Here is a 16,650-nt window from a genome sequence, read left to right on the forward strand (position 1 = left end):
ACAAAAAGCCCCCACAAGTAATTTTATTTTTCAATTTATAAAGGTGGGGTACACAGACAATATTGGACGATTTGTGTAATTTTAAAGCGAATTGGAACATATCGTCCATAAGGTCTAATGTGTACATACAATCGCGCGGTCATGTGCGTCGTTCATTGAATCTCCCCATGCATCTTCTCATCTATCTTTAACGATGTAGAGCAAATTTGTGTAGTGTAAGCTCAACCGGAAGATCATAAGATATATTGGTCCAATTTTTTCTCTGAAGACATCATCTGTACTGCCAGTGATCTACACGATGATTGCATAGTGCAGAGGGTCTCCAAACGCTGTCCTCAAGGCTCCCCAACAGTTCAGGTTTTAGAGATATCCATGGCTGAGCACAGGTGTTAAATCAAATTAACTGAAATACTTAAGTCACCTGTGCTCAGCCATGGATATCTCTAATACCTGAACTGTTGGGGAACCTTGAGGACTGTTTAGGAACCTCTTGCATAGTGTGTACAGGTGAAAAGATAAATTTTATACAATGCTCAGACATGATATAGCGTGAAGTAGTTTGGAAGATTGCATAGTTTGTTTTAGGATGAAGGGAAATCTGAAAGACCATTGTGTGGTTTGCACATTATTCCAATGTGTACCCAGCCAAATATTACACTCCTCAATCCACAACATATATTTTCTTATCCCTACCTCAATCCTCCTCTGCATCTCACTCCTGGCTAATCTCTGCATTTGCTCAGAGGGGTACTGATGGTACGCCTCTGTGTCTGAGCCAGATTGATCAGAGGAACTGGTCTATTGTCAATATCCCTCTGGGCAAATTTAGATATGGTGCACCGGAATTCCAGACCATGCACATGGTATTCTGGGAAATCAATTTGATGATCGCAGTCAGAGCAGAAAGCTCATTACAGAGCTCTCTGCTGCCACAAAGAGAACGCCTTCTCCTCCAAGCCCTGAATTATGAGAAATATCCAGATTCGCATAGGGATCCCAAATCTGTCCGTCCATGATCACCAATATATAAAAACATTGTTTACCACTTTATCTTTTATGGTAGTTTTGTATCATTGTATCATTTGGGTATAGCAAAAATGTAACACTATCTTTAGTTGGTGAAATTATCCTAATCCTAAACGCTTTGCCATTTGAGGTTACAATAGAGTGTTGACGTAAAATGCCCTACTATATTTTAATAATAATAATAATAATAATAATAATAATAACAATAATAATTCTCTCTCTCTCTAATATATATATATATATATATATATATATATATATATATATATATATATATATATATATATATATATATATATATATACACGCAAACCTGACAAAACAATATGGAATGTAGCAAGACAAGGTGGTATAAGTTCAACTAGGCAAGACGTGAACATGAGTGTAGATGGTGACACAAACTATTGGATGATCATTGTAAATGTCTGAAGTATTGATTCAATGCGAATTTGATGAGATATTGTTTCTTTTTCAGCTGGAACCATGGGTCCTACACATGGCGTGACCGAGTGGCAAAAGGGAGCCATTGGTTTTGGCCGAGAGCATGGCCATAGCCTAGAGGAGGTGGCGGCATTTGTTGGTGTGCCCTCGAAGACAGCGAGCAGCATCCATCTACAGTAGAAGAAGCACGGACACCAATAATCTCAGTGGCGGAACAGTGGCCGAAAGTCAATCATGACAAATCGGGACCACAGGCATTTAGGGCACCTAGCAATCACCAATCGGTTCCAAACGCCTCAGGAACTACTCCAACAGCACAATGCTGGACCCAGCCAAACAGTATCAGAACGAACACTTTGGCGCAAACTGCATGGGTTACGAATTTCAGTCGTATAGCCCGGGTGCGTCCCAGGTTAACAACCATCCAAAAAAACAGCGTCTGACATGGGCCAAACAGCATCGTCACTTGAACAGTGGAGATGCATCATATGGTCTGATCAATCCAGATTTTGCTTATATTCCAATGATGCCTGCTCCAGAGCCTTGAGGAGGGCTAGCGAAGCATCCCAACCAGACTCTGTCCAACGAGCTTTGCAGAAAGGAGGTAGAAGTATCATGTTTTGGAGGTGTATTTCGAGTGCTGGAGCTCGACCCTTGGTTGAGGTGTCCAATTGTATGAAAGCAGTGGACTATGTGACATTGTTGGGGAATGCGGTTTTGGCATTTGTCCAGTTTCGAAAAGACGAATACCATGTCGTGGATCCATTGTTTCGGGATGATAACTGTGCAATTCAGTGCGCTACGATTGTGCAGGGTTGGTTTGCAGAGCACCAGACTGATGTGCCTCATCTGATGTGGCCCTCCAATTCACCAGATCTCAATATTATTGAGAAAATTTGGGACATGTTGGAACGGGCTGTGAAGAAGAAACAAACACCCTCTAAATCTGGCTGCATTGAAGGACCACTTGGTCATGGAATGGGTGTAATGCGATATGAATGTGATCCAGAGTCATACTGATCGCATGCCTTGAAAAATCCGAGCTGTCATTAAGGCAGGTGGTGATGTAAAGTCATATTAATATCTAATATGAACATTCTGCATTATTTTGTCTGGTGTGATGCTATATGGACACCTGTTCACTATTGAATAGAAGTGTTTCAATCAGACCCGTTGTCACAGGTGTATAATATCAAGCACCTAGCCATGCAGTCTCCATTTGCAAACAAAATGGTTAGTTCTGAAGAGCTCAGTGACTTCAAACGTGGTACTGTGATAGGATGCCACCTTTGCAATAAGACTGTTTGTAAAATGTCATCCCTGCTGGATATTCCACAGTCAACTGTAAGTGAGATTATTAGAAATTGGAAGCATTTAGGAACAGCAGCAACTCAGCCACGAAGCTGAAGACCACGTAAACTCACAGAACGGGGTTAATGACGGCTAAGGAGCATGTGCATAAAAGTCGTCAACGCTCTGCTGATTCCATACCTGAAGAGTTCCAAACTTCCACTGGCATTAATGTAAGCACAAAAACTGTGCAGCGGGAGCTTAATAGAATGGGTTTCCATGGCCGAGGAGCTACATGCAAGCCTCACATCACCAAGTCCATTGCCCAGCGTCGGATGGAGTGGTGTAAAGCACACAGACACTGGACTGTGGAGCAGTGAAAACGTGTTCTGTGGAGTGAGGAATCACGCTTCTCTGTTTGGCAGTCAGAAGGGTGAGTCTGGGTTTGGCGGATGCTGGGAGACCATTACCTGCCTGATTGCATTGTGCAATCGGTGAAGTTTGGTGGAGGAGGGATAATGGTATGGGGCTGTTTTTCAGGGTTTGGGATAGGACCCTTATCTCCAGTGAAGGGTAATCTTAATGCTTCAGCATACTACGACGTTTTGGACAACGCTATGCTTAGAACAAGAAAACATTGCACTGCGCTAATGTACCTTTGTATATTATATACATGATTTAATATCCCAACAAAGTCATTTATTGATGAATCCAGAGGTTCCCAAATGCGGTCCTCAAGGCTCCCCAACAATTCAGGTTTTAGAGATATCCATGGTTGAGCACAGGTGACTTAATTAGTACCTTAGCCAATTTGATTTAACCACCTGTGCTCAGCCATGGATAGCTCTAAAACCTGAACTATTGGGGAGCCTTGAGGAGCCCATTTGGGAACCTCTGGATTAATTTTGTAATTAAACAAACAAAAAAAAATTATACAAATAAAATAAGCAAATCTATCTTTTCATACCATTAATAGGAGGATTTAAAAGAAATTATATTCAGATTCATAAGTGAATATTCAAATGCACAGTATGCATTTGAACATTCACTAATGAATCTGAATATAAAATTTGTTTCTTGTTCTAATTGAGTGAGGTGGAATACCTTTGTTATACTGTTGCAGTAGAAGCTGCTTGTTCCTCCTAATGCTGGGCATACACGGCCAGACAAAAATGTCTGTCAGACCGACAGACATTTTATCTGGCAGCCTGCCAGCCGCAGATGTCGCCGGCATACACTGAGATTTCTCTCACAGTGTATAGCCCGACATCCGCGCTCCGCCCCCGGGGGAGGAGACATTTCCCCGTTTCTTCCATAGGAAGGAACACAGGAAATGTCTGTCTGTCGGCCGCGCATATACTGCCCGATGCGGCCGAAAGTTTACCGGGAAATATCGCATCGGACAAGCATGCTGGACAATCCAGCATGCCCGTCCGAACAATATTTAACCCTCGGTCGCCCCCCCACACGCTACAATTATCGGGGCGATCCGCCGATATCAGGCGGATCGCCCCGATAATTGTACAGTGTATGGCCAGCTTTAGTGATTGGGCGGTTCCCGCAGCTCTGACAGACTCGACACTTTGGCCAACAAGGGGCTTAATGAATCATTGGAGCTCCAGTGTTTCTTAGGATTGTGTCATTCTTTATAGTACGTTTAGTTTCAGTATTGTCATGTCCATGGATTTTACTATTTATGTGCTTTACAATTTTATCACTATACCTCGATATATAACCAAGGTATATAATAATGATGACTGGTCAGGATTATTTGTATTATCTTTGTGAGGACATAATACGATTGTTATGCATTGTATATTATCATTCTTGACTCATGGTTACTAAATGCATTGTTTATTACCATTCATGACTCCTATTTGTAGCGTAGAACGCTCACTTGCCATATGGCATATGTGTTCACATGCTTTTAAATTTTGTACTTTGTATTGTTTATAGGTTGTTATGGTTACGTGGGAGGGTCAATGCGTCCTCCCCTGGACACTGCGGCGCTTTGACGTCACTGAAGCCACGATGCGCGCCGCGTGACAGTGGATGGGCGGGCAACGCCGGTGGCCCAGGTGAGTACACTGAGGAGGCTGATTGCTTAATGCGGTGGAATATTTATGTTGGTGTATTGTCAGTATGACTTTATCCCTGATAACGGGCATGGTGCCCGAAACGCTAGAATAAAGAACACCTTGTTGTGGTTACAGGACGCTGAGTGCCATCATTGATTTACCTGGTTATTTATAAATAATATATATATATATATATATATATATATATATATATATATATATATATACATATATATATATATATATACACATACACACACACACACACACACAATTATATATATATATATATATATATATATATATATATATATATATATATATACATACATACATACATACACACACACACATTTATTTTACACAGAGTAGGTAGCACTCCTCTCCACATTAAGCAGGTTAAATGCAGGTGCTCTCCGATAGTGAACCTAATGTGCCATCCACTTATGTACATATACCAGTATTCATTTCAGAAACATGAAGACAATATGTAATGTTTTCTATGGATGTGGAGCTGTAGCATATTTTTATGTTAAAATAAGTGCTTTCTTTAATGTCAGCCACACAAAATATATATTTACATCTGTGTGCTTAGGTATCGTAGGTGTGGAAAAACAAATGCAAACCTTGTCCTTGATTTTAAATGGTTTTAAAGTGTGTTTTCAAAGCCTATTGCATAGTGTCCAGAGAACTTCAAAATTAATTCCATAAAACTGCATTATATTGCAAAGTTGAAATTGCAAAGGTTTCCCAAAAAGTGCACAAACATCCCCATTCATTTGCCTTCTCGTTTTTGGATGATCAGTGTTAAAAGCACTTAATATAATGTATTCAATGCACTTTCTTACATTTATTTAACAACCATGTATGAGCGGATTAAAGATGCTACACACATATAATGAGTTTGAAGTCATGTTTCTAAATGATAACTAAAGCTAATCAGTATTATTTATGGCACAGTATGATATCTTAAATATAAAACTTTACTAATTAAGAGACCTGGAGCCTACTAGAAAACAAAAAATTAGAGCTCCAATAGGGTCTACTTTGAAAACATTGTAAAAATTAATTATATTTAAGCAAATGCAGTTACTGCTAGTCACAATTACATTTAATTTAATTTACACAGGCCACAAATATAGCTTAAGTTGCATTACCAATATGAGTAATGGGGGAAGAATATTTCAACCGCATCTGGCAGTTTACTTGGCCACCGGTTTTCTTCTTTGAGCTTCTTTGGCGTGCCACAAGCTCAGCGATCTGGGCCGTTTCCTTGCAGACAACAGCATGGCATGTAACCTGATAACAGTAAAAGATTTTGAATAAAGTTGCATTAAACTATTCCCAATAAGCTTTTAGGCTAGAGCTATTTAGTCATGTGATCGTTTGAAGTTATGCTAGGTTAACACTTAAATGGCCATTCTGTCGTTACCAATTGGCCGCTCAATATGTCTGGCCCGACATCACAACAGGGCGGGCATTTAAATTTGCCTGCCTAATTGTGTTATCAGCAGTTCATGCAGCAAGTGTACAGGCAGTCGGCGGGTTGCCTATACACACGTAGATGTGTGTGTGATATATCGGCATTGGCTGTGCTGCAGGGCTCAGCTGATGTCTCTGAACAACGTCGTTCACAGACAACATCCGCTGATGCAGTACCGATATATCATTGATTTGGATCGACAAGCGACATATCGACAAGTGTGTACCCAGCATTAGCCACATTAAACAAATTGCACCATCTGTACCAATAAGATAACTATGGAGCCAGCTACATGTGTAGCTGGTCCTACAGGAATTAATTGGTTACAGAAACATGAGATCTGCTTCCGGATTACCACATGACTAAAAATTGCTTTTGTAGATCTATCTTAATAGAAGGAAAAGATTTAGGGCCGCATTCAATTAGACGCGAAAAGCCGAGATCAGTGAAAAAGTATCGCCGATTGAGTCTTTTAGCGTGGCGAAAACTTCTCCGTACTCAATTCCACCCGCTTTTTGAGTATGCAAAATTTTTGTTGTGGGGTGCAAAGGTGGGGAAACCACTCAGAACTAGAGATGTGCGGGTTCGGTTTTACTCGGTTCTTTTTGCCAAAATTATCGCAAGTTCTTGTTAGTTTGGATTTATTTTATTGGCTATCCAAAACACGTGATAGCTGATAAAATGCGTTTTTTTTAGATCTGAACATATGCGAGTAAAACCGAAACCCGTACATCTCTACTCAGAACCCTTGGGGCAGCCCCTCAAAGGACAAACGCGTAAAAAAATTCCTGAAAAAAAACTTAACACCCCCCAAAAAAAATTTTTTTTGTGGGTGAAAAAGTGGGGGGACAACTTCAAAACCTAGCAAAATAAGGTTCTGGGGGTGCTCTATGAAGGGGCCAAGTGTTTTTGGGCTTGCAGGTGCTTTTATGATAGAAGAATTTCACTTTTATTAAAACTTCACTTTAGAGACATTAAAAATATGCTAGCACCCATTTTCAGGTACCCCAAAAGACTACTTATTTTCTCAAAAAAATACTGCTTAATGCCATTCTTCACCACTTGTGTGAAGACGCTAATTAGAGGCTACTTAAGTACCCCAAACTGTTTTATTAGGACTATTCCAGCACTACTACATTGATCCCCAAAGTTTGTGCATCTTTGTGGGGGGGTTCAGGCTGATTTTGCTGATTCTGACACCACTTTTTGCCTGCTCTGACCTAGTGGGTCAATTGAATACGGCTAATAGCTGGGACGCGCTCGATAAGTTTCCGCATCCAACAGACGTGATGTAGACGAAAATTCCGGCAAGCGGAACTTTATCGCAGACGTGAAACTAATGGAATACCGCCCTATATTTCCAATAGGGGTAAATTACACAGGAAAACAAGAAGAAATGACATACATGATAATCTATTTACAGTCACACACTGCTAGTTACAGTGCTGGTAATTTATAAAACAATCTTGTGTACAAATAGTGCCTTGCAAAAGTATTCACCCCCTTGGCTTTTTCCCTTTTTTGTTACAAATCTACCTTTAATTTATTTATTTTTTTTAATCTAAAATTTCTGTGATGGATCTGTACAAATTAGTACAATTTGGTGAAGTGAAACGAGAAAAATATATTTAAAAAAAGAATCTTTATAAATAAAATTCTGAAAAATTGGCATGTGCATATGAAATCACCCCCTTTGCTATGAAGCCCCTCAAAAGTTCTGGTGCAACCAATTACCTTCATAAGTCACATGATTAGTGAAATGAAATCCACCTGTGTGAAATCTAAGTGTCACATGAACTGTCAGTATAAACACACCCTTTCTGAAAGGCCCCAGAGGCTGCAACACCACTAACAAAGAGGCATCACACCATGAAGACCAAGGAGCTCTCCAAACAAGTCAGGGACAAAGTTGGGTTATAAAAAAAATATCCAAATCTTTGATGATCCCCCGGAGCACCATCAAATCCATCATCATCAAATGGAAAGAACATGGTATAAACCTGCCAAGAAAGGTCCACCCACCAAAACTCACAGGGCAAGGAGGGCATTAATCAGAGAGGCAGCGCAGAGACCAAAAGGTAACCCTGAAGGAGCTGCAGAGTTAAACAGCAGAGACTGGTGTATCTGTGCACGTGACCACAATAAGCCGTACACTCCATAGAGCTGGGCTTTATGGAAGAGTGGCCAGAAAAAAACGACTAATTAGTGATAAAAATAAGAAGACACGATTTGAGTTTTCCAAAAGGCATGTGGGTGACTCCCCAAATGTATGGAGTAAGGTGCTCTGGTCAGATGAGACTAAAATTTTACTTTTCGGCCACCAAGGAAAACTGTCTGGCGCAAACCCAACACATCCCAACACCCCAAGAACACCATCCCCACAGTGAAACAAGGTGGTGGCAGCATCATGCTGTGGGGAGGTTTTTCAGCAGCAGGGACTGGGAAACTGATTCGAGTCAAAGGAAAGATGGATGGTGCTAAATACATGGATATTCTTGAGCAAAAAGTGTTTCAGTCTGCCTGTGATTTGAGACTGGGACGGAGGTTCACCTTCCAGCAGGACACTGACCCGAAGCATACTGCTAGGATAACACTCGAGTGGTTTAAGAGGAAACATTTAAATGTGTTAGAATGGCCTAGTCAAAGCCCAGATCTCAATCCAATTGAGAATCTGTGGTAAGACTTGAAGATTGCTGTTCACAAGCGGAAACCATCCAACATGAAGAAGCTGGAGCAGTTTTGCCTTGAGGAAAGGGCAAAAATCCCAGGGGCAAGATGTGGCAAGCTCACAGAGACTTATCCAAAGCCAGAAAAAAAAAGAAAGAAAGAAAGAATGCGCTGAAATCAGCAATTGGTATTTATTAACAGATGACTGAGGAAGCCGCCGAATTTAGAGGTGGAGAAACGCGTTTTGAGTGGTGTCGGCTAATATTGATCCACGCTGACCATCTATGTGCTCCAAGGAGACATACATCTCTAATCTCCAGAGACGAGCGATCTAGCCCCGAGTGCTATTGCGGGCTTACCGCCAGGCTACCAGGTGACGTCAAGAGAGAATCTCTGTCTGCCGAACACACACTCAGAGGGAACGGGTGAAGCACTATCCCTGGAGACGAGCGATACAGTCACAGACTCTGGCAGCGGGCCGACGGTCTGGTGGATCATCTACACCTGCGGGTTCATCACCCCGGTAAAGGAATATACTTATTTTCCTTTTTCTTTTTTACCACATGGCCATGGGGGACATTTGTTAAAAATTGCAATTGCAGGAGGTGTGAGAAATATTGTCTCAGGCAAATCTACAATTAAACAGTTTAATATAATTAACTACAGGACTGTTTATTATCTCTTCACAAAGAACATGGTATTTATGTGAGTTTCAAATGATAGCAATATTGCAAACACCATAAAAATCAACAAGTTGCTTTAAGCTGACTACAGGTGAAGCAGTCTAATTATCCAAAACGGAGAACAAGTGTTATTAGAAAGTTCTGCACTAGATTGGAACTGCAGGAATTCAAAACTGTGTCTCAACGTATTTTAGATTGAAAAGGAATCTTTACTGCGTTACAAAGTATCTTACAATTGCTGTCTATACTTGATACAATTCCATTGGTGATAATCTTGAAAAGATACTGTCTTTTTGCAACAAGAGAGACTCAACTCAAACAACAAATATCTGTACCTGCTTAATATTCCTCATATGGGAGCTTTATTTTATTATTGTTTTTTTATTGTTGATGTTTTACCCATCTCTCTACGTGTGGTATGTGTGTGTGTTGGAAACGATTACATTGTATTAAAACATTGCTGGCCGGTAATTGCTATATGTGTATGTAATAATCTACACTGGAGATTTTATATTAATATCTGTTAATAAATACCAATTGTTGTTTTCAGCGCTCTCTTTCTTTCTTTTTTTCTGTTCACTTGTCTAAGGTTAAGAGGTTTTTTGAGTAGATCTCCAATATAGAGCTGCAGATTCAGCCACATACTGAATTGTCTTTTGTCTTAAATTTATATAAGATTGGCACCAGGTTTATTCTATTCTGTGCTATTTTAACTTATCCAAAGCGATTTGCAGCTGTAATTGCTGCAAAAGGTGGCTTGACAAAGTACTGACTTTAGGGGGGTGAATAGTTATGCACGCTGAACTTTTCTGCTATGTTGTCCTAAATGTTGTTTGATTCACAAAATAAAAAACAGACAAACAACTTCACAGTTGTAGGCATGTTCTGTGAATGAAATGATGCACACCTTCAAACAATCCATTTTAATTCCAGGTTTTGAGGCAACAAAGCATGAAAAATGCAAAGGGGGTGAATACTTTTGCAAGACACTAAGTAATTCTGAGATCTGCTATTATTATTGAAAACACTCAATTAACATATCAGCTAAATTACACACTAAGAAAGGAGCTGGACCTGGATTTATTTGACGGGTAGCTTTTGGTCCGCATACACGTGTGGCTTCAGTAAGCATAAATCAGTGTACAGGCATGTGGTGGCAAATGGTATTCCAACTGCTAAAAAGGGGAAGACCTTGCTAGTGCATATATGATCAATACTGGATGGATGGAAGAAAGGAATTCACTTAACATGCGACGTGTAACCAGCGAGTGCATACCTCCAGTCTGTGCTGGTACCTCAAAAAGGGGTGAGGCTTACTTTGTCAAGTTTTTTAACTTTGGAAATGTTGTGAAGTATGTGACTGGCATGTGCGAAGCTCTTCATGGCCTATGGAGAAGTGTGGAAAGATCAGAGTAGCATTTGAGGAGATCTGAGGGGCATGTCAATAATGTGAGGAAGTGAGTAAAATTGGAGTGAATGGAGTGGTATGCGTGGTGTTCTATGTGGCAGAGCTCTGGAGTTCATGTGAATCCTGAGGGCTTTGTGGTGGCATTTTTTTGGCTAGTTTATGTTATAGTACAGGCAGTGCATTTAATGTGTGTGTGTGTCGCATGTGGTGTAATTATGGAGCAAGTGAGGGCATTATGGGAAGAGTGATGTGAAGATGTCGAGGACAGATCATTTTGGAGCTATTTTTCATTGTGCAGCCCTTTCAAAAAGTTGGAGGGTTGCATTATATAGTATGTTAGGTTGTCCATCACTGCATTACAAAGTAAACATACCAGTAACTGTAGAATCCAAGATAAGCAATATGATTAATACAAACTGTAGCTTTTCAGCATATTAAAAACATGTTAAATAATGCATGTAATTATGAGAAGGGCATTAGAAATTTGAATACACAATATTGGATGTTGTGTATTGTAAAGCAAAACAGAGATAATGGTATAGAGATTGGGTACTAAAGGTGATGTCACATTGGCTTTTTCTCCAGAAATAGCCAGCTTTTTAATTTTATTCATTATGACTAGTATTTACATAAAATAGTCACTAATGTAACAACTATCATAGTGTTACCCTATAAATGTAACAGCTTACAGATGTTCAGTCCAAGACATACTGCTCCACTTAAATCTTATACATAGACAGCGCAGGGGTTCTACACTGCCAGCAGTGTTCTTCACTCTGCTGGCAGTGCTGCAGCAGCTGGGAGGGGTACTCAAATATACCACACGACCTTGGTGTTGAGGCAGTGGAATACTATTTAAAGACAGATCAATCTATGTCAGAGGAACTATGTGACTTTTTATTATTATCCATCAAATTTATTTAACATCACAAATATTTTTGTTTGATTCACAAAATTATTTACAGACACGGGACTGCTACGGCAACCAGATTTGTACCAATGTTTGCAAACCTTTACGCGGGTCTTTTTGAAGAGACACACATATGGAGAGATCGCTTTGGGCGTAAACCTGTTTCTCTATAATCATTTTATAGATTTGTTTATTTTTTTGGGATGGGGATGTATCATCTATTCACAATTCTTTTGTACTTAAATTCACAAGCACTTTTGATTCAACTAATATTAACTACCTGGATATTGCACTCTCGGTCAAAGAGGGTAAGCTGGCAACTGAAACATATATAAAAGCGGAAGATCAGAACATAGGGCCTGATTCAGACCCACTCGCAAGCGGCTGTCCGCTCGCAAGTGGGTCGATGTTATGCACTGAGCATTTGCACGACGGAGGGAGCTCCGTCGTGCGCATGCGCCAGACGCGACGAGCGAAGGAAAGTCCTTCGCTCGTTGTGTCTGATCAAAGAGGGCGTGCGGTCGATGTTGACTGACAGCACGCCCCTTTGGTGGGCGTGCCGGGGGCGTGCCTCCCTGAAGGGGGCGTTCCCACTGGAATGCCTCCCGTCAGAAGCCGGCCCACTGACATCACTAGTGATGTCAGTGGGAGTGATTTTGGCTCTGATAGAGCCAAAATCACTCCGGAGCTTGCGGTTGAAAACCTCAACCGCAGGCTCCGGCTCGCAGTTTCGATGGTCGCGATGGTCACGACCATCAAAATGCACGCTCGTATAGGCTGTGGGTGGTGACCCACAGCTATACGAGCATCCAGGAGGACGCTCCATTTTCATGGAGGGCGGCCCTCATTCAGAGCGTGCGCTCTGCTCAGAGCGTACGGCTCTGAATGAGGGCCATATTCTTTAATTATGGGAGTAGCCACCATAGGGCTCGATTCAATTGAATAGTGCCAGGAAGGAGCTCCCGGAGCTATTAAAATCAGTGCGCTGTTAAGTCCAACTAAGGATTTCTTCTTGCATCCCTTCTGGGGTGCGAGCAGAAATCAGACAAAACTACAGGCGCGAAGCTGTTTTCTGCCCTTAGCGCACGGAAATAGCATCGCTACAACCAGTTTAGTCGAAGAAAGCTGGTTCTCGCGACTAAACACCATGTGAGGGGCGGCATTCTCCGACAAAACATTGCACTGAATTGAATAGCTCTGGGAGCTGCTTCCCTGCGCTATTCAATTCGCTTTGAATTGTATCGAGCCCATAGAGCAGTGGTCTGCAACCTGTAGCTCGCGAGCTACTAGTAGCTTGGGTTCTTAATTTTGGTAGCTCACATAGCTGCAGTACTGCCGAGTCAACTAGGAGGAAGTGACCTCTGACGTGTGCTCCCATGCCATGGGTGGAGCCACAGGGAAGCAATCACCTGACGTGCTCCTTCACTTGTTCGGTTATTAGCCAGATTTTCTTTTTTTTTTTTTTTCCACAATTTTAATAGCTCTTCAGGAGGTTTCATTTTTCTAAAGTAGCTCATACCTCAATTAACATTGGAGACCACTGCCATAGAGTATGGCGTTATATTATACCAAAAGTACAATTTGTAAGAATTAAGTGTAATTGTTCATCTATGGAAGCTTATGAAAGGCAGGCATCTAATCTACATCAGTAGTTCATTCAGCAGGGTTATCCTAGTTCTATTGTGAAGTAACGCATAGGAAGGTTCAAGATATAGAATATTTACTGAATCAAAAACATATCCAGGAAACAAAATAAAAATAAGGAAATATATGCTATGTTTCTCACTCAGTATAACGCCCATGTTTATGAAATAAGGAAAAATAATAAAGAATTAATCCTCATTGAAATTGAATGAATTATTGGGCCCTTATAGCAAATATGGAGATAGGGTAATTTTCAGGAAATCAGATCATTTAAAATTAAAAGTAGCCCCTAGCCATTTTGATAGCATAGACAAACAAGAAAGTATTCCTTCCTGACATGGCTGCCTCAAAAGCCACAAGGCTTCGATAGATGCGACAAAGACAACTGTTTAACTGTGTGAACATCCTGAAAGAAAACTGAGTTTATCAACTATAATGAAAGATAATAAACAAAATAATTTCTAGCTCGCTACTTCATGGTAGACATTACTCTGGGGTTATGTCCCGTTCCCCTAGCATAGACCGTACGTTTTTTTCCCCCTCAGGGACCGCCCACCTCATGTATCTAGCCTTGGTCTGCTTCCTGTCCTCCCCCCAGTCTTTGTATCCTAGTCAGACACTGTAGGGAAGTATGTTATTTTGTTCTGTGGTACCCCCATAGTGATGGGGTTACCCCTTTAACTAGTTAGGGGATATAGTTACCCTACAAGCCCCTGTCAGTTGTTGTTTTTTTTTTAGAAGATCATATAGCACCATTGGTCCCATAGGATAATACAGTGAACTTTTGCTGACCTTTCTCCCTCGGGCCTTACTGAGCATGTGCAGACAGAGAGGTAGAAAGTGCCCCTTTGTCAGCAACCCATTTTTGGAGGGAAAATCCTGCCCCATTGATAGGCAGCCCTAGTGTCCAGGCAGAGATCCCTGTAGGCGGCCTGTTGCTGGGTCTCCCTGTCCACTCATAGATGCCAGACTGACAGGGAGGAAAAATGGGAGAGCTTATAAAATACCATCCACAGGACTGTCAGTGCTGAGTCTGGGGAGAATTTCTGTAAAAAGGAGTCTGGGAGGATTTGTCTGTGGAGTGCTCAGAGTCTGGTATCATGGTGACTGGAGGGCTCCAAAGCTGCTCCATATGCTCTTGTGTCCTGGTGCACGGTGCTATCTTTAAAGCCCTTTGACCTGGCCTGGCACTTGCGCAGACTGGCCAATGGGACGGCCACATCATCAGTAACTTCCGGACGGTGCCAGCCACAAAGCCCGGCGTCCACCTAAATGGCTGGGAATTCAGGCGGTGAGCTTCAAGGCAGTGCTCGACCGCCTGCAGCAGCATCACCGTGCACCTGCTTCAGAGAGGCTCATACGCTGGGCACAAATAATTGAGGTAATCCCTCTATAGAACTGTGATGCTCTGAAAGTTTGTACAGTGCTGCACCACTAGCACCAGGTTCAGGTGTGTTCGGAATGCTTCGGTGGCCGACTTCCCCTTCGCTAAGATAGGACACACCGTGACAGAGAGGCAAGCCTGTATTCCTGCAGACACAATGACCAGTCAGGAGGGAAAGGTGCAACGCAATTTTATTGTAACCAATCAAAGATTAACAATTAACACAGGAAATGTTTGCCATTCGCAGATTGAGGAGGCCAGCCTGGGGGAGGAGCGCTGCCAAAGGGCCAGTCAGCAGATGCAGAGAGGGCTGTGTGCAGCGGGGGAGGCGCCGGCTGTGTACATGGACCATGTTCCAGCGGGGACTCACCGCGGGACCCCGCTGCTTACCTGCAGTCCCCCTTAAATCCGGCCATGGTCCCAAACATCTGGGGTCACCGCTAGCTGTGACCCCAGATGCCTACCAGCATCCCCGGATCAGTACCGGCGTTCTGGTACCGGCGGGGGTGTAGGGAAGACAGCAAGGACGTCAAGAATGACTGTCCATGCTGTACTTCCAGATGTGCAGCCACAGCTGCCTTGTAGAAAACTTCAGGGGCTATCCTTAGCCCCCCTCTAAACAGGTGCATCCGACTCCGAGCCGGGCACCAACGAAACAGATGCCTTGGCTCGGGGTATAGGAGGGGGTCCATAGTGCATCCTGGGAGGCTGAAAACTTAACTCTATGGTGCCCGATGCCTGACATCATCACCTATACCCCAAGGTATCCTGTGGATACCCTATGGACCCTGAAGTAGAAAGAACCACCTTCCAAAAAGACAGCAAGTGCCCAGGCGAGGTAAGTCCTCATAGAGGGTACTTTATTCCTGTAAGTGTCAGTTAGGGCATTTAGTAATAGAATGCTATTCAATTCTGCAGTATCCCCTCAGCTCTGGGAGCTAGGAAAAAAAATCTTTCAAGAAAAAGCATCTTTCCTTTCCTTGCCTTTCAATGTCTGTGTAGACTGCGAGAAGCCTTTTTCAGGAAAACAGGACGCTGTATTATGCAATGACTGTGTTGCGGAATCCACACCTGTTAGTCAGCCTAATCATTTGCAAGAATTAATGGAGTGGATGAAGAAATCCCTTGTGTCTAGAGAGACATTTATGGTGTTACAAGGAGACAAGAGAACTAGGTCACAGACCATTTCGGATTATGATTATGTGGTGAGGTCGCGTGAATTTGTTTCAGAGGATGATTTAGATAATGTCTCTAGTAGAGTGTCAGGAGAAAGCCAAGAGAATGCCAGAATATTGAATTTGGAAACTGTGGTTAGCATGTTGAAAAATATCTATAAATCCATGAATTATAAAGGAAACTGGAGAAGTCTGGTGATCAAGACAGGTCAAGAAGGTGTAAATTTTTTTCCAGTATATAAAGTGATGAAAGACATATCTAAAGAATAGAAATATTTGGATAGGCAATTTGGTAATCTGGAAAAAAAAAAAAAAATCGATTGTATGTATCCAATTAATGATTAACAGTTTCTCAGATGGCGTGCTGCGTCTAGAGTAGATGCTGCTTGCTGCTGTAGCAAAATTAACTTTAGAGACAAATATTCCTTATATATATGCAATTTCTTTAAAGTCTGGTATTG

General features: G+C 41.9%; 1 protein-coding gene across 1 annotated transcript in view; it reads right to left on the minus strand.

The window, feature by feature from the left end:
* The window catches only part of TDRD7 (tudor domain containing 7), a 187,311-nt gene that overhangs the window by 133,087 nt on the left and 37,574 nt on the right, over window positions 1–16,650 (minus strand). Inside the window, exon 3 of the mRNA XM_088461286.1 lies at window positions 5,993–6,134. Coding sequence (XP_088317412.1) covers window positions 5,993–6,134 — 142 coding nt within the window. The remainder of the gene's footprint in view (window positions 1–5,992; window positions 6,135–16,650) is intronic.

The sequence above is a fragment of the Taudactylus pleione genome, unplaced genomic scaffold, assembly GCF_031769625.1.
Source record: "Taudactylus pleione unplaced genomic scaffold, aTauple2 ptg001032l, whole genome shotgun sequence".
NCBI classification, from domain to species: domain Eukaryota; kingdom Metazoa; phylum Chordata; class Amphibia; order Anura; family Myobatrachidae; genus Taudactylus; species Taudactylus pleione.